Source organism: Galeopterus variegatus, unplaced genomic scaffold, assembly GCF_000696425.1.
Source record: "Galeopterus variegatus unplaced genomic scaffold, G_variegatus-3.0.2 Scaffold656, whole genome shotgun sequence".
Lineage (NCBI taxonomy): Eukaryota > Metazoa > Chordata > Mammalia > Dermoptera > Cynocephalidae > Galeopterus > Galeopterus variegatus.
Genome location: NW_007726767.1, coordinates 98049 through 121181, shown reverse-complemented (window position 1 = coordinate 121181; position 23133 = coordinate 98049). Strand labels below are relative to the sequence as shown.

Sequence of the window (23133 nt, the reverse complement as noted above, 5' to 3'; positions counted from 1 at the left end):
CCATGCCTGAATCCTGTGGGTCCTTAGACACCACTCTCCAAATCGAGAAGGCTCTGCGCTGTGTACAGGAGGGACTGAGTGAGGTCTGAACTGATGCTGCCTCCGTGAGTGAGTGGGTGCATCCCCTGGCCATGAGGGGCTCACAAGATGTGCCTGTGGCCTGGCTGTAGCCCTTGGGGCACCTAGAACCAGCGGTCCTTTCTCAGATGCTGAGGAAATAGTCATTGTGGCCAAAGTCAGGCTTTCTGGGGATGGTGAGCTGGAAGAAGGGGTAGGGAGCAGCGGTTGGTGGCATTTGTATCAGTCTATGGCAGCAATTAATATCATGTGTAACCAAACACTAAGATTAAGGAATAAATGCACTGAGGCCCAAATTGTATTATTCGTATGACCTCCACCCAAGTGCATTTCTTTCCTTCTTTCTTTCCTCCCATCCATGATATATCCAACCATCCATTTAGCTAGCTAGCATTTCTTTAGGAGGGAGAAGGCAGGCATTTTTTTAAAAGACAGAGCATGTAATTTTTATATGGGTCTCCATTTGGCCGCAGAAAATGACTGGTTGTTGCTATCAGTATCAGCTACTATGCTTTTTTATTTTTCTCGCTAGTACATTAAAATTAAAGAGCTTTTTTTTTTTCCTTTTTGTCTTTTTTCGTGTCCGGCAACGGATCGCAACCCTCAGTGTCGCGCCCGTACCGGACCGGGACCGGCAACGGGATCGCAACCCTCGGTGCTGCGCCCGCACCTCGCTCAGCCAGTGAGCGGGAACCGGTCTGTATGTGGGATCCAAACCCTCGGCGGGAGCGCCGCCACGCTCCCAAGTGGTGCACTGCAGCAGTGCGCCACCAGGCCGGCCCCCCCCAAATTAAAGAGCTTTATTGAGGAAATCCTTGGGCTGAGGGAAAGCAACCACCCCATCACTGGCATCTGGTCTTGGTGTGATAAAGGCTCAAGAGGAAAGGAAGGTGCCCAGAGCCATGAAGCGACACAGATTCCCTACCTGCTGGCAGGCGCCGCGTCTCTGCGGACAAAAGCTGATGTGAGAGCTGTCTCCCCATTCTTCCAGTCTCTAACATGCAAACAGTTATCCTTCCCTCATTATTTCTAATTCCCCACACCTGTCCCAGGGGAAGGCAAATGCTGATATTACAAAGCCATGTCCCTGGGAGAAGGAAGGAGAGGTGACCAGGAAAGAGGCGATTATCTTATCTCAGGGACCTGCAAAAACTGAGATTTGGGGGTAACTATCCCTAGTGTTACCCACCCTAGGGGAGAGGGATGTGGGAGAAACCCTCTTCCTGCACCCACTGCCAAATGGTGCAGTCAGGTTCTTCTCTGCAAAACCATATAATCTTTTTTAAGGGATAAGACTTATATAAACATCTAAGTATTTTTCTATGACTATCCTTTAGCAGACAACCTTAACGTTTTGGAGAATTTTGGGATTCCAGCAATGAACTTCAAAGAACTTGATGAAAGCAGGATTTAAACATTTTTCTGAATGTCTAGATCTTTCTGCATCAGAAATGAGGGGCTCTCACCAATGTCCTTTTCATCCCCCTGTCATTTCAAGGGCACAATTAGAGGAAGCTAATGCATCTCCCCTTCCTCCTCACTACTCTCAGGAAAAAATGCACCCTGCATCCAAAGACTGGATGGTCTTAAGCATGGAAAGAGTTAGACCTTGATTGGGGTTACAGCAACTGACTGTAGTGAGGTCACTCAGCTCTTGTTCTAGTCCCCACCATGGTGATGCCAGCCAGTCACTCGGCCATTCAGACACTGGTTTCTCCCACTCCTTTTAATCAGGTTGACGCCTGGTTTGTCACCATATGTTTGGGATGCTCTTCGGGAGAGAAAGTGTTGAGAAATACAAGCCATCACCTTAATAACTGATATGACATTTCAGGATCTCTGAATTTCTTCATTTCCCTAGTATTTCTATTGAGAAACATCCACTAATAAACCTTTTAGAAATTAATTTTAATGGGTCTCTTAACTGTCTCTATGATTTGAGTATCTTTCCCTCAAGATGGTCACTGTAGGAGGCTGATGAAAAACTCTTTAGGCAGAAGAACGTAGTATTATATCTTGTGTGTTATCAATTAATTAAACTTTCAATACCATCCAAGAATAGCCTCAATGATGAGTTTATTATTGAGGCAGCTCAAGTAGAATGAGATCCACATAGGTCTACGCTGCATTGCTGTGTCTATTTTGGGGGTTAAAAATATATAAAAATTCCAGCATTATGACTTTTACCTAAGTCCTTTTCAAACATCTTTACAATATTTATCAGTACTTTTGGCATTTTCCTAATTCAGTAATTCAAATTGGATTTAGCATAATAAAGTCAAATATTTCTTAATTAATAGGAAAGGAATAGTATCAGAGGAAGCAAGAAAATCCCATACTTTCCCAGGGTTACAGCATATAGCCAGATTATTTTTGAACTACTAATTTTGATAATGAATTTCCCATTGCTTGAGAGGGTTATAGTGAATTTCTTAAAACAAAATATTTAGTGTAATTGAATACAGATGCTCTTCAACTCATGATGGATTTACATCCCAATAAACCGACTGTAAGTTGAAAATACTGTAAATCGAAAATGCATTTAATTTGCACAACCTACCAAAGAGCTTACCCTAGCCTACCTTAAACATGCTCAGAACACTTATGTTAGCCTACAGCTGGGGAATTATCGAATACAAAGCAATTAAGTATTGAGTGTCTCATGTACTTTACTGAATACAGTACTGAAAGTGAAAAACAGAATGGTTTCACACCATCGTAAAGTTGAAAAATTATAAGTCGAACCATTGTGAGCCAGGGACCATCTGTATGTAATGCAACAGACATCAAGTTATTTAGGGGTAGGTGGGTGTCACAAAATCAAGCAACCCGAAATGTCACTGGTCAAAAGGACTGAGGGTCGTGAAGCTGAGCTGAACACCATCCCCTGGAGACGTCCTGTAGGGTGAGAGAGCTGCATGCTCTGACACCCAAGCAGTGGAACTTATGTGCCAAGCAGCTGCGAGGCCCAAGGCCGACAGAGGACAGAGGTGTGGCAGGTGGCCTTCCCTCTCCTGTCGCAGCTGTCGGCATGCAGAACCTTCTCACCTTTCGAGTTAGCCTCCTCTTGATCTCTCTTTTCTCCTCCTGTTCTTCTTGTTCATTCCGAGCTGAAAGAAAATTTAAGATGCTTTTGATTTTGGGAAACAATGTTGCACACAGGTGCATCCTGTGAACCTTAGCAGGCTCGAGGCCAAGCACCACAGTTTGAAAAGGGGAAGAGAGAGCTCCTGTCTCCTTCCCTGGCCACCCTTCTGCCTGTGGGGACACTTTCCAAACTACCTGCATTATTTCAAATTGGTGATGAGCAGATTGACCTGTTCATTTTGTTTTCTTTATGTCTCATGGGGTTTCGAGCCCCCGGGCAGAGACGCTGGATTGAGAAATGTGGCGACAGGCAAGGAGACTGGTTTTAAGAGAGTGGGAGTGCTGTTGGCAGCGACATGGGCACGTGGGGAGAAGTGAGGCTCCCTGAGTTGGACAGCCCTTCACTGCCCCTTGAGCCCATTGTGACATGGCCTCGTGTCTGGGGCACTGTGGGGTTGCACAGAATACTGGCTGAGACCTGCTACAGAAACGAGACGTGGCAGGGCCGGCCGAGTAGCAGACTGGCCACACTAAGAGGGACTACAAAATGCTCTCACCTTTCCCAAGCCCTGATTCCATTAATTCTTTGACTCTTCCAAGAGTCCACAGAACATGTGTGAGGCCAAAGTGTGGGATACAACTGTCTGCATTTAGACTTCTAAGGAGTGCCTCAGGAGAGTAGACTTCTGAGCTTAGACGTTCTCAGCTTAGCATGCGGTGACTTACTTATCAGATTTTTAAAGAGCCATACGTAAGTGGGTCTGGGAAAGGGAGCAGAGATTTAAATAATTGGGCTTCTTTCTCCTTTTAAGCTAACTGAGTGAGCTGGAGTAGATCGTTTTCCTTCTGGGCCTTGGAAGGATTCCTGGATATCTATGAAAGCATAGATATCAGTACAGTATTATCTGACATGGAAAAAAACCATGAATGGTATTTGTAAAAGGAAACCAAACAAGTTATTTTGGCATAGGGTGCATTATGATTGCCAGAATACTAGTTCTCTTGTTTTGAAATCATGGCTGTTAAATTACATTTTGAGAACTTAGTCTGTTGCATTGGTACCCACTTGCAATTCAGTTGTGGCCCGATTATATCAGTAGGGGACAAGTCTTTAAAAGAAGGAAGCTCCTGTGCACAGAAATGTCTGAAACAGTCCCACCCACCCCTCCTTGCCAGCCCTGAGGACAGCAACCATGACCACAGCTGATGGTGGTAACACCTCCTGCTAGAACAAATAGTGGCAGCTAAGAGCAGAACTCAGGTCCTTGAGAGACACCCCCAGGGGCACTATCTGGCCTCCCTGCCTACCTGTGGGGATCAGGACCTTGTAAGGGGGCAGCCCAAGAAATGCCCACATCCTGCTGTGCGATGGGGTCACTAGAGGTCCCTGCTCTAGCTTGTCCCATAGTGCCTGAAACCTCCACCATGAGCACTCCTTCCTTTGGCTATAGAGATCCTATCTCCCTCCCAGAGTTTTTTAAACATGCAAATCTCTCATGGATAAAAACCTATCAAACTAGTCAGCCATTAATAGCTTAGTATGGATTAATCTACCAGAAATACACTGGAAGGCAGATAGCAAGACCCAGAAGAGGGGAGACTCCAGAGTGATGTTTGCAAAAATGCACATTTCTTGGGGATAAAACCTTAAACTAGTCAGCCACTAACATTTTAGTATGAATTAATCAGAGAGTAGATTGGGAGGCACACAGCAAGGCCCCAGTCAGCCCCACGTGCAGGCGAGAGAAAGAGGATAAGGTCGTCTATATGTTGGGGCCCCGGATGCAGCTCAAGGGCACTTGGTTAAAACGTACAGAATATTAGGGCCATGGGGGGCCCTAGAGACCACCCTGTTCACCACTCTTGGTTTATAAATGAAGCTATGAAAGCCCAGGGGACTTAAGTGACTAGTCACACCCTGCATCGCTAATTAGACAAACAGTCCACTCGGCCTCTTCCTGCTGCCACCACCTTTTCCCGCCGTCACGTTTTGCTTGTGGCCAGCCCTCCTTCTCATAACTGGTGACTGGCCTCGGACCCCTGACCCTACAAGGCCCCTTCTGAGCCACAAAAGTCAGCATTCAGTGACAGAGCATGGAGCCCTCGTCTCCTATGTGCACTTCTTAGGTCCCTGGGAGGAGTAGGGCCACAAGCTACCACCTATGGAATCTACACCTTTACTGCAAAGCCATTATAAACCCAGTGTCATGAATTCTCAGGCAACTGGGAAGAGAGGCCAGGAAAGGCCTGTGATGTCACCACTGCAGTGCCACCATCAGAGTGTTCATTATGTGCTCAGATGTGCACAGGGCCCTACGGGCTGCTGAACGAAGCCATGGCTGCACGCAGGGCCAGCAGGGCCAGGCTGCAAACCAGACCCAGCCTCTCAGAGCTCCCCCACCAAGCCATTGACATCCCTGGACCCCGCTTGCTCTTACCCACCCCGCTCCCCAGAGCATTTCCTCAAAAGATTTAAAAACCAGAAACAAGCATTAGAGCAAATTGAGGATGTCTTTTTATATCACGAGACATTTCTTGTTCAAGAGTCAAAATAGATTACATTTTTAAAAAATTCATATTTAGGAGAACAAAATTCCAGAATGCAGGGAAAAATAAGAACCTATGGGAAAAACAAGTTCATTTTTGAAAAGTTCTGAAACTTTTTTCTGAAAAAAGTTCTGTGAAATGATCAACCTGTTTGTATTTGGTCAAGCATTTGCTTAATTTGCAGCTATCGGACTTGGACAAGAAGGCAGAGGAAAGAGAAGAGAACTGAACCCTTGGAACAATCTTGTAAAACCTCCTTTGGTCCCCTGAATCTCAGCTCCCCCAGGGCCTACTAGACTGAGTAGATAGCAGTAAAAATGTAGCCCTAAGGGACCTGCCCGTGATCTCCCAGGAATCTGGGCAAACCTGAAGTGGGAGCTGCCTTTTGGAAGCCAGAGATTAGTGGGGGCATTTCAGACCTTTTCCTTCTAGAAACCTCACCCCTGCTAAGATAAGCACTATTTTCTGAAACTTGAAAAAACCCCCAGAGGTTTTTAGCTTCGAGTTTAGGTGTTAGATCGGAGGACACGAGTATAGTCGGGTCCCATGAGGCAGCTGTACAGAGACCCCTCAGGGGACAAGAGATCCTGACATCAGATACCCATGTGGCATGAAGTGGAAGAGAGGAGGAGGCACGGCGATCTGATTTCTGATTTTAGGAATAAACGTTCACCTTCCTGTTTTTCTTCCTCTCCCAACAATGGAAAGTTTATAACGGAGCAGGTATTAGATTGGGGCAGAAAAGGAGATACCATACAGGCCACACACTTCCTCATGTGGAAATCATCTGAAAAAGTTATAATTCAGTTTTATGGCATATTAAGCTTGGAAACTTTTAAGGGCACCCCTTGGGTAGCTAAAATATACACACACATTCCCAGAGACCTATGGGATGCACGAGGTGCACTCAGGACCGAGGAAGGCCAGTCCTGAGAATGACCTCCCTGGAGTGGCTGCGGGCGACAAGCCGCCACTTCAGCCTTCTTGGGGCAAAACGCAGCACGTGCCCAGAGCAAACCATCTAGTGCTGACCGAGTCACAAGACCACACCAGGGCTGAGTAGAAAAGTAAATCAGGAACATTTCAGTTTGGTTTAAGTGGAAATACCCAGCCACCCAAACTGAGGCTTCATGTGATTGACTGTGTGTGTAAAACACAGCATTTCTAGAAAATCTGGCATATACATTTCTCTTTTCTGGAGAGAAATTAGAAGAGAGTGTGCGGGGTGGGGGAGAACCGCTCATGAATTAAACTGTCACTATCACTTGATTATCCTGAGGAAAGTGTTGGTAACAACAGTAGATGTGAGCAGAGTGGTTCGATTTTTAATTATTTCCTACCTACCACTGCACTGAGGCACAGTGCTGTGCATAACATGCTTGGTTTCTTTTAGTATTTTGCATTCTTCTTTTTTTTTTTTTCTTTTTAGCACCAAGAAGATTCTCTGTACATACTCAAACATCTCTGTGTCCTGCTCCAAACAAGGGATTCATTTAGTTTTTCTGTCCACGTCCTCGGCGACAGCCAGTTTTTCCTGATGGACAGCATCCAGCAGGCGTGCCACTGGCCAGCTGTGGAAATCCTCAGAGATGGACACGAAGCATTTGCACTTGGAAATGCTTTCTTAGACTTTGTAACGTTCAAAGGGGCGAAGCATTTTATCAACAGCAGCCAGCTGCCATGGAAAGTCATGCTTTCTAGTCCCAGTTTTCACAAGGCTATTGTCCTCATGATAGCCACCAATATCACATTCACCACTGTTAAGCCAATTTTGGTGTAAAGGTGATCCTAACCTCAAAGCCATTAAATAATACATTCTCTCACTCTAATTTTTCAGCTTCTCTCTGACTTTACAATGCACTAAAGGGAAGGTTCTGCTTGCAGTCTGTGAGCTTCTAAGGAACAAAGTGGGATAAAATTTGCCTTCTCTGGGGGTGGGGGGTGGTCTGTGGTTCTAACACGCAAGGACCTCAACTGTCTGGGGGGTTCTCAGTCATTTCTGCACCAGGCAAAACCTTGTGGCCTACAATCAAATAACAACAAAAGCCGCCACCAAACATCAGTGATTGCTTAGTCACTTACGTTTCAAAATGTTCCTCTGTTCCAATTCCTCTGCAGTTGGCCTCTGGCTCAGCCGCCTACGGAAAAAATCCAGGAAAAGTTTTTGGACCATATCATAGCCTCCTTGGGTCATTAATCTCCTGGGCCCTTGCAGAAACATGAGACAGAATCAGTGGCTGGAGTTCTTGCTCCATCCTGTGCTCGGACAGACTGACTCTCGCCACCAACGCCTCCTCAGTTCCTCAATTGCAGCCCCAGGAAAGGCACCCTGCGTCACGCCGCGCCCAGCTGGCCCCTGCCCCCCCCATTGCCCCTCCCCAGCCCTGCTCCTCCAGAGCCCCCAGGCAAGTGGACTGAAACTCAGAGGGAACTCTTCTCTTCACAGAAGTCCCTTTCTTTCCTTGTGGCTTCCTGACTTCAGACGTGGCCTCTTGCTTTCCCCCTCTTGCCACACTTGTGCAGACTCAGGGCATAAAGAGGCTCACGGCCCCGGGGAGATGTACGAGAATGTGTCTGTCTGCAAAGAACAATAGTTGCTCTTCTTCTTGTCCCCACCCATCACCACCAGAGCCTTGTGAGACATGGGATGACAAATGAACAGGATCCAAAATGATGCTCCTGTGGCCGGGCACATAATTGAACCATAGCAGGTGAAACATCACAGCAAGTGTGTCAGCGTGCTATGACGCAATGGGGGGGGGGGGAGCAGAGTGACAGCAGGCGGCACGGAGTGACAGAAGTAGCTAGAGAATGGGTGACATCCAAGAGAACTACAGCCTCGTACGCTTGCATAAAGTTCCAGGAACGATCAACACCAACGCGGTGGCCTGAGCGTGAACAGTGACACTGTATTTTTGAAGCTCTGGGTGGTTATCTCACAACCCTGCAATCTCTCAGCATCCTGCTTCTCTCACTGGGATGCGTGTGTATGAGGCGGGAACACTGTGGCTTCTCAGTGTCCTCACAGGGACCCAAGGCGTAGAGAAGCCCTCTCCTAGTCGGAGGGCTTGTGGGCGCTCCCCAAATATCAGCAACTGGTCCTACAGTTGGCAAGATGTTGACATCACGGAAACTGAAGAGAAATCTTAGAGTGAAAATATGAAGTCCACTGGGTCTCCAAGTGCAACTATTTTAAATTCAGTGCTTGTTGTCCTGGCCTCTGTGACAGCCCAGTATCAACAGCCCACATGCTAGATAGGCCAAGGGCTTTAAGGCCAGAGAAAGGACTTCTGGTCAGATACCTGCCCGCAAAACAGCAGACAGCACCCCGAAACTGTTGGAAATTCTATTCTAAAGTGTGTTTAGATTTATAAGACCATTTTCACTTACTATTCATTTTCTCCTTAAAACATCCCTGTGGTATAAAATGAAACATATTTTGCTCTTTGTCTCAGGTTCCTATCACAGAGCACCTAAAACCCTTGGAATTTCCTGAGTGACAGAGTGTCTTTTATTATCCATAGTGAGTCCCTTTTGATCACAGCTGAGTTTATACTAATAAGGTGAGTTACAGTGGGGCCCCTAGCTAGCCTTAGCATGCGGCTCCTCACCAGAAACACCCAGTGATTAGCAGGTTGGAACTTTCAGATCGGAAGGGGGAAGGTAGGGGCTGGAGGTTAAGCTCTATGAAAACACTTGAACAACAAGATTTGATGTGTTTCCAGGTTGCTGAACACGTGGAGGTGCTGGGACGGTGGCATGCAGAGGTCACAGCACCGCTGCCCCTCCACCCCACACTCTGCCCTATCCACCTCTTCACCTGGCTGTTCATCTGCACCTTTTATGCTATCTTTACAGTAAACTGGTGGATGTACGTGAAGTGTTTCTCTGAATTCTGTGAGCCATCCTAGCAAATTAATCGAACCCTAGGAGGGGGTTGTAGAAACCCCAATTTATAGCCAGTCTGTCAGCGGTGTGGGTGACAACCTGCTACTTGGGACTGGTGTCTGAAGCAGAAGCAGCCTTGTGGGACTGAGCCCTTAACCTGTGGAATCTGACACTACCCAGGTAGATAGTGTCAGAACTGAACTGAATTTTAGGACACCCAGTTTGTGGCCACTGGAGAATTGCCTGGTGTGTGGGGAAAAACCCCCACACATCTGGTCATGCAAGTGTGCCATGTTGAGCGTGAGAACAGAAAGAAAAAAACTTTGCTTTTTCCTTTACAGTCCCACGAAGGCGTTCTTCATCCCCATTGACAAGGGCCAGCTGTGTATTTGGAAATTCACAATATTGGAGGGTCTAGATTCAGACTTGGTAGTCTTCAAGTCTTTTCTAAAATAGCATTCTCAAGCTGCAGGAGAAAAGTGCGGATTATACAACTGAGTGGTTTGTTGTCATAAGTCTGGAATGCAGTTTACGACTCCACTATGAATGAAAGATCTTCTCAGAGGCGCTTTCTCACCTTTCAGTTTACTTTCCTTAAGAATACCTGTTTCTTTTACAAGGGATACACAGGATTATACAACTGAGTGGTTTGTTGTCATAAGTCTGGAATGCAGTTTACGACTCCACTATGAATGAAAGATCTTCTCAGAGGTGCTTTCTCACCTTTCAGTTTACTTTCCTTAAGAATACCTGTTTCTTTTACAAGGGATACACAGCCACCTTTATGGAATTGTTTGGTAATATCCAGGCTTAAATCAAGCTAGAGCTTTGGCGAGCAGTAGGTTTTGAACAAGTCCTCCAGATTCAGGGGGAGCGTGCATCTCGGAGGTCTGGCCAGTGTTTTGGAGTCTTTGGCTAAGAGGCATCTGCAGAGTGTTCTCCCACAGGCTTTGGCTGAGCGCTCACTGATTCCATCACCAGACAGGCTGCCTGGTTCTGTGCTGGCCTTTGTGCTTTTCTTATGGGTCATGTTTAGAGTGACAGAACTATAACCAGAGAAAATTCTGTTATAAACTAGGCAGCCTTACCGTCAAACACACATGATTTCAAATGAGGCCCTCAACTTATGTGTTATTTCTCTAGAAAGGGTCTGAGAATATTGATAACTGAAAGAATCTGCTCTGACCAGGTCAGCTCAATGATAGTGCCTTGGGAGATCTTGGATAAGTCAGTAATCATGTTCACTCTTCCTGAAAAATGTTATAATAAGATCATTTTACTCAGAAACAGTCATAATGGTGCCACAAAGCTAAAAAATAACCTAGAATACTTATTACCCTTACCCTGGACCCCTGCATGTAGGATGTAATCTAGTAACAGTCCCCAATCTAAATATGTCACGCACGACCAAGAGAAAACCTGATGAAGTAATCAGGTGGGGTTGTCTTTCTCTCTCTCTCTTACCCCTTCTTGTGATTATAAAATGTGAAGCTCTGCTGGCCCTCTCTGGAACCCATTTTCAGGGCAACCTGACCTATGTGTCCCCCCGGTTGCAATCGTCATATTGGCTCAATAAATCTTGCTGTATGTATTTGGTCTCAGTTTCTTGTTAGGTCAACAATATCAAGGCTAATCCTAGTTATAAAATGTAGCTAAGGCCTCCAGAAGGGCATATGCCCTAATTAGTTGTTTTGACTTCGAAAATGAGATTTGGTAGAATATGGTGTTGTGACATGGTATTGACAAAGCACTAACAGCTCAGGAATTAGGGGATTTGGGTTCTAGTTGTGGCTGTGTTCTGAACCTACTTGCCTTGGACAAGGTAGTGAACCAGCTAGGCCTATGTTCTTTCCTCTGCAAATAATAAGTAATAATTTAATAAGATAATGCTGATTTAATGCCTGCAATATACAGACATGGATCTAAGTACTCTGTGTATGTTAAATCATTTAATTCCCATCTCGAGATCCTTAAGTTAACTATAGCTACGGTCCCCTTTGTCACATGAGGTTACATATTCAGAGATTTGGGGATTAGGACCTGGACATCTTTGGGGGCGGGTGTCAACATTCTGTCTAGCACAACCACAATACTAGTCAGAAGTTGCAAACTGAAGTTGGGGGCACTTGACTTGACTACCAGTTCTCTTTGGCATGCTCAGGGGTTACACTTGTTTTGAGCCTGAATGTTCCAGAAAGGCTGTGTGCAGCCCAGTGAGCCCAGCCCCAAGTCTTACTGTGACAGGAGGGAAGCAGAATGAAGCGCTGATTTGTAATGTTTGGCATTAGAAATATAAGTGGGTTCCCAATTGATGGCTTTTACTTACTCTCTCAAGTTGGACTATACTGAGGATGACTTGCCTTAGTTTAAAATATTACTTTCTTTGGGGGATTTGTCTTTGAACAGACCCAACTTCACAAACCAAAAGGACAAAGTTTTAGCTTTGGAATTTTAGGGGTACACCCAGGGCATCTGGCCATCTTCACCAAGTAACACCTGGCTCATTTTGTGATCTGTCTTGTACATCTACTAAGTTTTGGTTAACAGAAAGTGGAACAGCAGAGCACACTGAAGAGGTCAACTGCATGAAAATGCCAAGACTCAAAGTCAACACGCCTTCTGAATGTATTAAATCTCCCCTACCCCCACCTTGCTAGTGCTGGGGCTCAGAGAATAATGCCCTCAAATATGGTGCTTTGGCATGCTAAATGTTCTGAATTAAAGAAAACTGAAAGGCCTTAGAACCAAGGTCTCTCTGACCTTCCCCTGTTCCCTGTTGCTCTGAATCTCTTTCTTTCCTGAAGCATCAGGAGGGACTCTCTAGAATTTCCTTATCTGACTAAGAAAACTTCTTTGCAAAAGAAATGCAATTGTCTTAAGACACTGTCCGTACGAATCTCGAATACCAGGAAAGGAAGATTAACCACTGGAGAAAAGAAGAGACTGGGAGCTGTCACCATGGCCAGACAGACTTTTCGTCTATTCTTCTAGGGCAGATTGAGAGATTACCTGGGAGACTTTATCTGTGTAATAAGACAAACTTTGTTCACAGTGAAGTTATGCCTCTCACCTTCCCACAACCCCAGGACTTTGTTCATTGGGCTCATTCATTTCCCCTAAAAATCATTTATTGCTACACTCTCATCTCCCCCTTCCCCTGTGAAATAGGGAATAGGAGCATCTGGACCTCAGTGGGTTATTGGGTACTTACTCTCTTGTGATTCCTGTGCTTTATGCACATTAAGCAAATTGGTGCCTTTTTCTCTGATTAATCTGCTTTTTGTCAGTTCATTTTCAGCAAACCTCTAATGGGAAGAAAGGAAGCTTTCCTTCCACCCCTACACTAGTAGATTTAACTAACTGTCTGATTTAGACTAACATTAAATTAAAAAAAAAAATGTTCTGAACCTACTTGCCTTGGACAAGGTAGTGAACCAGCTAGGCCTATGTTCTTTCCTCTGCAAATAATAAGTAATAATTTAATAAGATAATGCTGATTTAATGCCTGCAATATACAGACATGGATCTAAGTACTCTGTGTATGTTAAATCATTTAATTCCCATCTCGAGATCCTTAAGTTAACTATAGCTACGGTCCCCTTTGTCACATGAGGTTACATATTCAGAGAATTTCTTTGGAGTCAAACTTTTATATAAAGTGAGTTATCTGAAATTAGATGTTTAATGTACTTTCAAGTGATCTTAAATAGTTTTGCTACTATATATGTGACTGTGGTTTACAAACTATCTCTGAGAAGCAACATTTTTTCCACTTCTCAAATGATTTTTTCTTTACCATGGACCATGGCTAAATGATTCCCTCTTTACCATGAACTAAAAAAAAAATCACTGGGTTCCTGTGTAAATGTCACACACCATCAACTGCCATATGTGAGCCTTCTGCTTTCCTTCAAAATTTAAAAATGGATCTTGCCTTTTTTTAGTCTGAAGAACACAATCTATACTGGTGACCATAAGAAACAATCAAATAAAATGGAGCTTTTCATTTTTGCATGAAACGACTGTGAAAACAAAAAACAAAAACCCATAACAAACAGTACTTCAGTTCTGGCCGTGGAGAAAGGAGACTGCTGGAGAACGTGGTGGAGAGATGCTTTAAATACATGCCGAGCAGGGAGCAGTGTCTTTGTGCATCACAGCATCTCCCCAGAGAAGTGACAACACCCTTGTAGGCTGTGCTGGTCTGACTCATGAACACCGACAAGCATTAGTTCTGCGGCACAGAGCTAATGAGCCTTCCGCCAGCTCCAGCACACCAAGGTCACAGCTTTCATTAGCACTTAGGACTGCTTATTGTTTTGATAGCCCTGTTTTTAAAGTCTGGATCTTGGAAGCTGTATCTGCATTTCAGGACAAAGAAAAGCAGAAATAACTGGTTTTCTGTATCTCAGCACCAGAGGGAGGCCATTGCATTTTCAGACAGATGGAAAGAGGAAATATAAAAAGTATTCATGCAGCATGATAGAAAACAAGGGCCCCTCTTCCTAAGGCAGGAGGAGACGGGAGTTTTCTAACAGGTAGCCTAGATGGGAGACTGAGTGGAGAGGGCATGGCAGGGTCAGGGGAAAGGGAGAAGCTCTGAAATCCATCCCTTCTACTTCCTTTGGAATTTTCCCAGAGAGCTTGTGGGTTCCACGAGGGCTGGGGCATTTCTGCCTGGCTTTGGTCATCGCCACATCCCCGGTTCCTGAGAAAACACGGAGAACATAATAGGTGCTCATTTAGTAACTATTTAACCCAGATCCTACCAGTTCCAATGCCACACACGCTCCTTGGATAAGCTCATCAACACTCATGACTACAGCTAGCACAAATACGCTGATGACCCCAAGTCTCAACCTGCAGTCATAATTTCTGAGTTCCTGACCACCTTTCCAACTACTTCCTTATACTATCAGCTGTCAAACTTAAAGGGCCCCAAATGAATTCATTCATCTTCTTCCCTTCAATATACACTCCTCTCCAAGTAGTTTTGCATCTGACCCCTGTTGAGATGCCCAAGCCAGGAAATAGAATCATCCTCTTTGAACTTCACCCCTGACGGCCAATCAGCCACCAAGTCCTGTGTCTGAACCATCTCCCATTCCATCCCACCACCACCGCCTTGGGACAGCAGGCCACCAGCATCTCTCCCGGTTGCTGCCAGCCTATCAGAACTGTCTTTCTAATGGGCAAATCTGATCACAGCACTCCCTGCTTGAAAACTAAGCATGCCTTCCAGTGCCCACAGGATGCAGTCAAAACACTCAATGTTCTGCAGGACTCTTCACAATCTACCCACTTGCTGAGAGCCTCCCCACTCCTGTCCCTCAGACTTAACCATGTCCTCTTGGTTCCCTGCAGATGTGCATGTCCTTCCGCATATGTATAACGTTCTTCCCCTTCCTCTTTGTTAGGCTAACTGACGATAATCCCTAATGATGCAGTGCAAGCCTTAAATACCACTTTCTGTTCCCTAATTTCTTGGTTAAGGTGACTCTATGGTATGTGACAATGGTCCTGCACTTCCCACACCCTAGTGCTCGTTCTTCCCCTTCCTCTTTGTTAGGCTAACTGACGATAATCCCTAATGATGCAGTGCAAGCCTTAAATACCACTTTCTGTTCCCTAACTTCTTGGTTAAGGTGACTCTATGGTATGTGACAATGGTCCTGCACTTCCCACACCCTAGTGCTTGCTGTCCTTCCCGTTACTGCCTGTCTTGTCCACTGGACCCCAAGGTTTCTGCTCGGAGGCAGGGGCCACATCAGCCTCACTCACCACCAGGGCTGTTTCCTGGGCACAGGATCTGAGCAGGCACACTGGGCACTCCCTACACAGAAGGGCCCTGTGCTTGGGGTTTTAGGCTCTGCTGCCATTTTGAAATTTCCAGTAATTCTTGAACAAGGAGCCTCTCATTTGTTCACCATGGCATCTGCAGAGCTGGGCCCAGAGTCTGTAACTGGAGATACTTAATATTCATGAAATAATTGAATGGATGCTGCTCCAAGCCTATTGCTTATCTTTAACCTTTCCCATTTTCTAGTTCTTTCCTTAAAGCAAATAAATGTGTTCTTCATTAGAAATAAAACACAATTTAAAAAATTAAAAACAACAACAACAAACAAAAATCCATTCTCCTAACCCCATCTCCTCCAGCTCACACCCACTACTGTCTGCTTTTTGCTGCCAGACCTCTTGAAAGAGGGGTCCGTGCTCTAGGCCTCAATAACCCATCCAATCTGGTTTATGTCTACACCACTCTACCATGCTGGTTCTCAGCCAAGGGTGACTTTGACTCCCAAAGTACATTTGGTAATGTCTGGAGACACTTCTGGTTGTCACAATTGGGTGGGTGCTGCTGGCATCTAGTGGGCAGAGGCCAGGACTGCTGTAAACTCCTGCAATACACAGAACAGCCCCCACGACAAAGAATTACCGAGCCCAAAGCATCAATAGTGCCGAGGCTGAGAAATCCTGCTCTGTTGAGTCAGTTCTTAAGCTCACTGATGACTTAACTGCCTGATCCAAGGGCCTTTGTAGAGCCTCATTTTACTCGACCTCTCTCTATCCTTTGACTGACAGCTACTTCTTGAACTGTTTTCTTCCCTAGGCTTTTGGTGGTCTCACATCTTCCTCTTTGCTACGGGTCAAAAGTGTCCCTCCAAAATTCATGTATTGGAAACTGGATCTCCATCGTAACAGTGTTAAGAGGATGGAAAATCCTATTATGGTATTTGAAAGGTGGGGCCTTTAAGAGGTGATTAGATTGTGAGGACTGTGCCCTAGTGAACAGATTGATCCATTCATGGAGTAATGGGCATGGTTCTGATGGCTTTAAAAGGAGAGCAAGTGAGAAGGTTAGCTTTCTCTTGCTCAGCATATTCTCTCCATGTGATACCCTGCATTGCTGCAGAAGCAGCCCTCACCAGATGTGTCCCTGGACCGTGGACTTCCCAGCCCCCAAAACTGTAAGAAATAAATGTCATTTCTTTGTAAATGACCCAGTTTCAGGTATTCTGTTATAAGCAACAGAATCAGACTAATACTAAGCACAGGAGAAGGTAGGAGGGAAGGCCATAGCTAGATGGTTCTCCTCAGCAGGTGTCACATATGATGTAAGCTCAGAGGTGCCCTCTCCTCATGGTAGCTTCAGTGCAGCATGACGCATGCCAGTGACCAGCTTGGGTCTCCTATTTAACAGGTACGGGACCTCGAACAAGCTGGCATTCCTCTCTGGGCCTCAGCCTTTCCATCTCTGTGCAATGGAGCAAAGAGAGTTCTCAAACTGCCAGTCTCAGAGAGACTTCCTAGAACTCAGTTGCTGGGGTTGGCAGAGAAGGAAGCATGGGGAGGCCGTAGCTAGATTGTCCCACTCCTCTGCTAACTGTCTTTTGTGGCCTGTCACTGCACGAAGAATAAAGTCCACACTGGCTCCACACCACGCCCCACAATGTCAGTGTAATGTGGCCCCAGTACCTTGTTTACCTTTGCTCCCTTATCACCATGGGATAGCCCAATCACATACCCATGGTCAAGGGAAGCCGTGATGCCCGCTCTGATTCTACCAGAACTAGCAGCTCCCTCTGCTGTGTCTCTGTCTTGACGATGGCCATGTCCGTTACTTGACAGCACCCGATTATAGGAAGCTCTTCTCAGCTGGCCTGTGAATGCCTCAAAGGCACAAGTTACGTGTTATTCATTTCTGGGCTCCTAGCATTTAGTATAGCACCTGGCACACAGTAGGGGCTCCATAGACTTTGGATGATTAAATCAATTAGCAATACCTCAACCCTGCAGTTGTGCCCATGGGGATGAAGGAGCACTCTGAACTTGCACAGGCGTTCCTGCTGCGGAAGAGGTCCCTCTGGGAGGGCGGAACAGCAGCATTGCTTTTATACCTCAATACGACACCCTTCGCCTTCCCTGTCTGCAAACTGGGCAGAACGACTCTTACTATTATTGACCCACACACCCGACTCTTTCCACGAATTTCAATCATCTTCAGTTTTCTCCTTCACGTAGGCACAACCAGCCTGGCTACAGGAGAGAGCCCAGCAAGGGGAAAATGGACTGGGACCCCAAAATTGCTGGGGTGTACTGCACGGCTCTTGTGATCTCCATGTGCCATTGCTCTGTATGACAAATGGTCCTAACAGCAGCTAGCCCGCCTGCTATGTAGGACTGCTGGGAGGACCCAATGAATGAGATGTGAAAGTCCCTTTTAAAAATAAGTACAAAGCATGAGATCTTATTTTTGGTAACTTGAAAAAAAGTCTCTTACCTCAAACAGATAAACGGGTTATGCTTAAGTGAATATTTCTGCCTTTATAAACTGAAGGCTGTGGCCTCAGAGCAAGGTCCTACAACTAAGATACGGTGCCGTGAGGTGACAACGAGGGAGAACATGTGGAGTTGAAATCAGCTTTGGAATAACAAGGGGATTGCATGTGTAACCAGGCATCACACTCATTAAAAAACAAACTGTGAGCAGCCTCAGAGCTTACACAGTGAACATTTTCAATGTTATTAGGATGATTGGATGTAAACCCGATATCAGCAATCAGGAAGATTTCACTTAGAGCGTCTGAATTGTTACAAGAGAAATGAAGATAGTTAATGAAGTTAACTGAACATATGCATTTTAACAACGCTATTTTTCCATGAAGAATCAATCAAAACGAATGCCAAAACAATGTGATGCCAAAAGCTAAGTAATGCAGGAATAAGAAATAAGTGTTCAATATTCTACCACTTTGAAATGACCGAGGAGAGATCTGGCCACCTTTGGCTTCATCCATCCATCCACCCATCCATCCATCCATCCATCCATCCATCCATCCATCCATCCATCCATCCATCCATCCATGCATGTGCTGCATGTCAGAAATTGGTCTAGGCCTTCAATTAGAGCTACATATAAGAATAATATCAGCAAGGATGACTGTACATGGATGATTTAATAAAGTTCTGCCATCAAATATATACCATGTTTTATCTTTTGCCATTAGCCTCTCCCCAAACCTTAAAAACTAAAATTTAGCCTTTGCTTCCCCCCCCCGCCTGCTTTCCAATAAATAGCTCACTGGGTACCTATCATAAAAGTTAACAATTCTCCTAGGAGCACAAAGTATTTTTTAATAATCTTCCATCAGAGTCTGCAGCAAGTTTCACATGATGTCGTGAGAGGTCAAGGCAGAAGACTGAGACTGACATAAAGCTAGTGTGTCGGTTCCATCTCTAACCTAATTACCACTCTTCACTAGACTAGTGAAAACGAAAATCATCTCGAGTTATACTTCAAGCCCATCCTTGGTCCTCTTCCTACAGCATTTTGTCTATTTTCCTGATTGCTGCCAGTTCGCATGGTTTCTGAGTCAGGTGTTTTCAATCCTGTAGCATATTAGAATAATGTGTGTTACTCTTAAAAAATATCTATGGCTGGGCCACGTTCTTAACCAATTAAATCAGAATATATGAGGGTGAAGCTTGGACACTAGTATATATCTATTTTTAAAGCTTCCCAGGTGATTTAAACACACATTCAGGACTATAAAGTGTCTCTTTAAGTCAGGGCTTCTCAGTGTGGTCCCTGGGCCAGCGGCCTCAGCGTCACCTGGGAACTTGTTCACTGTGCAGATGATCAGGCTCCAGACTGACTGAATCAGAAACTCCGCAAGAGGAGCTTGGCAATCTGTGTCATTTCAATAAGATCTCCAGGAGATTCACGTGCACACTAAAGCTTGAGAATGATGACTCTAGATAGTATAATAAAACGTTGGAGAAGGTATTATAAAATGTGGGCAAAAGGCAAGCAGGTAAGTTTAGAGGGCATCTGAGGAATCAGAGATACCTTATATATACTGAAAGGGGTTCGGTCATTATTAACTTTACTGAAATGAGGGAGATCACTGAGCAATTAAGAAAAAAAAATAGAGTAGGCAAAGTTTCCCCCCATCTACAGGGGAAAAAGTGAGATTTGTTTTCTATCTTATGGAAATACGATTCTGAAGGAGTTAGGAGCCATAATTTAGATGAATGGGCTTAACATCTATCTAGTATTCATTTTATTTCAATTTAATTCTATTTAACTGGATATGATTCAAGATATACCAGTTGAACATTTTCAGGATAAGGTGCTGGGTGGTGGGAATTAAAAAGAAGACATGAAATGTAATAAAACTCTGTGGAGTTCGTGAGGTGTTAGCCTCCTAGCCTTGGGGGACTAAGGGACAGGTCTTTCTCAGGTCAGAACTTAACTCCTCTCTTAACCTGCTGCATATGAGAATCTCCTACATATCTATAACTTCATATAAAAATAGACAGGAAGTCTATTGCTTTCTTGGTTCTTATGGAAGATGCAACTAACAGGAATCGACATGAATCACACTGAAAAATAGGTTCATCTCATTTACCAACTCTGGTCGTTTGAGAGAGGCTGCCCGGAGCTCTGTGTTGAGGATTCTGGAGCCTGCCTACATCTTGGTAATTAGTCCTATTGTAAATATGTGAACCATCTGTTTCCTGCTGGAACTTTGACTGATGGGGAAGATCATGGTAGGGAAAGTCTTCCTTTCTCATGAATTTACTCAGATTTGAGACCTTTAGGAATTACCTGAGGAGGAAGAGACACTTGCTTTGATAGATAACCACATTATTTCGCTAAGTTTTTGATAGTTCTCCTTTATTAAAAGTCTCATATCCTCGACCTTTTTTGACCCATGGTTCCATAATTTTAAATATAAAGCTTCATTTTTTTTTCCTTTTTGTCTTTTTTACTGACCGGTAACGGGATCGCAACCCTCGGTGTTGCGCCCGCACCGCGCTCAGCCAGTGAGCGGGAACCGGTCTCCACATGGGATCCGAACCCTCGGTGGGAGCGCCACTGCGCTCCCAAGCGGCGCACTCTCCAGTGCGCCACCGGGCCGGCCCCTAAAGCTTCATTTTTAAACCGATAGCCCTGTAGCTCAAATGAATGGTATGGAAATAGTTATCGTTATGCTCATTCATCTCTAAGTGCTCTCCTGTGGCCTGATACTCTCTCACAAAACACACTTTTCTATATATGTGATGTAACAAAAATACCTGTATTAGTCTGTTTCTGTCGCTTTTAACAGAATACCCGAAACTGGGTAATTTATAAAGAAAGAAAATTTATTCCTTACAGTTTCAGAGGCTGGGAAGTCCAAAGTCCAGGGAACATATCTGGTGAGGGTGGTGACTTCACAGCCACCCAGGGTGTCACATGGCAGATGTGGCATGAACAAGAGAGCTGACCTCATCTGCTCTCCTTTTAAAACCATCAGAACCACGCCCATTGCTCCACGAATGGATCAAACCATCCGCAAGGGTACAGTCCTCACAATCTAATCACATTTTCAAGGCCCCACCTTTCAATTACCATACTAGGATTTCTCACCCTTTTAACACTGTCACAGTAGGGATTAAGTTTCCAGTACATAAAACTTTGGGGGACACAATACAATCCAGAGCAAGACCCCTCCCTCCAAACCTTTTTTTCTGGCAGTATGGTGATTTTAGGAATGTGTAACCAGTCTGAATTTGCATTTTTACATTCTTTGAACATGTATTTGTTAAATCTGAGGAGATCAAAATATGAGGAATTTTAATCATAATGGAATGGGCTTATTTAATTCAGGAAAAGATCTATTTATATAGGAAAGGGAAAGAGGAAATCGGATAGAAAAATGGAGAGTGATATGGAAGTTTCATATAGACTTTACCCTGATTATATTGAAAATAAATATAAACGAGTTCTCATTAGTTTCTTTGGCTTATCTACTCAATGACTTAGAGATTCCTTGAGAGTAGAAACAATCATGCCTCAAACAGGACAAGCAAAAAGAGAGCATGAATTCACAGCATGCACCTGCCACAGACTGTTAGATCTCAGCCTGGTAAATAATAGTCCACATTCTCTTCCCTCCCTGACAGATTTTTGTTTTATTCCCTCACATTCTGCTCACATCAAATACACACAACACACATACACCATGCACACACCTGCCCTCATCCTCCCCACGTGCACTCTGACACTTGAGGCCAGAAGGAAATCAAAGAGCAAGCAGCACTGGCAGAGGGGCGGGCAGCCTCTCCATGCTGAGATAGTCCAGTTGGAGGCATGGGAAAACTCGGGCAGATTCCATCAGCAGCCCAGTGCCATAACTGCAACGTCCTTCCCAGGAAGCCCCCAGCAAAACCGATGCCGTCCTCATGGTACAGCATTCCCCTCTGTCGGAGAAGCTATTTCCTCCTTCCAGGAGAACACCTGCCTGCAGCCAGGGTCCTGGCCCAATGCATTTCAAACAAGAGGTCACTGTGGGGCTAAGTGTCTGGCAAACAGAATCCCACACACAGCAGACAGGGCCACTCGGCTACTCAGAGTCCTAAAAGCCAGCCTTCTCAGCCAGCCATTACTCACGGTAGAGGAACGTGGAAAGGGCCAGAAGCAATGGACCACCACAACACACAGGGACCTCTCTCAGCATCTCCTTTCCATTTAGAAGGATGGACATTCCTGGCAGGTGTGTGCACATGCGTGTGTGTGTGTGTTTGTGTATAAAACATAGTTTTTCTTCATGTGATAAGCATCATGTAGAGGTTTTGTCAGTTTCCTCTTACCACGGTGCTATACACATATCCCAGACATATTATAAGATTTTGAAATTTGTTGCAGCTGCTGCCACATCTCATCAGATCTGTGGGACACTCAATTTAGGTATCACTTGTCCTGAGGTTAGAGTTTTGAGGTGAAACTTGTGCCCAAGGTGTCATGTTTAAGTATTTAATTTTTAATCGTTGGCAACACTCCCTGTAGTCTCCGCCTTTTCTTGCAGGACTTAGAACCAAGCTTCAGCTGCAGAAAACAAGGTGACGCTCATCACTCCTGTTGATATGTATTTCCAAACTAGGGCTGCCTGGCATGGCTGTGGCCTTCTCTTCTTAAGGACAACACACATCTTCTGCTTAAACAGATTCACTCCTAGTCTGTCTGCACAGCTAGTCCCTTCTGAGCTGGCCAACAGCTGTACTGAGCTGCTTTTGATGACACCTGGTTGTCCTTGAAGCAGCTTTTCTAATTGCTCAGGTAATAAATCAAATATTAAAAACCAGACTGGGCCGGCCTGGTGGCGCACTGGAGAGTGCGCTGCTTGGGAGTGTGGCGGCGCTCCCGCCGAGGGTTTGGATCCAATGTGGAGACCGGTTCCCGCTCACTGGCTGAGCGTGGCGCGGGCGCAACACCGAGGGTTGCGATCCCGTTGCCAGTCCCCGGTACAGACGCGACACCGAGGGTTGCGATCCCATTACCAGTCAGTAAGAAAGACAAAAAGAAAAAAAAATAAAATAAATAAAAAAAATAAAAAATAAATAAAAACCAGACTGTATCCCCACCATAATTTGTTTGCTATATGGTGCTTCACAGGCAGATTTGGATTAATAAGTAAATGGAATCATCTTGACAATTAGAGAGATAAGCAAAGAAAAACACATGTGAGGATAAATATAATTTCC

General features: G+C 45.0%; 1 protein-coding gene across 1 annotated transcript in view; it reads right to left on the bottom strand.

The window, feature by feature from the left end:
* Positions 1–23133, bottom strand: part of PHACTR1 (phosphatase and actin regulator 1) — a gene marked incomplete at its 5' end in the record, with an annotated part of 116541 nt that overhangs the window by 8383 nt on the left and 85025 nt on the right. The window contains 2 exons of the mRNA XM_008571043.1: positions 3127–3188; positions 7795–7850. Coding sequence (XP_008569265.1) covers positions 3127–3188; positions 7795–7850 — 118 coding nt within the window. The remainder of the gene's footprint in view (positions 1–3126; positions 3189–7794; positions 7851–23133) is intronic.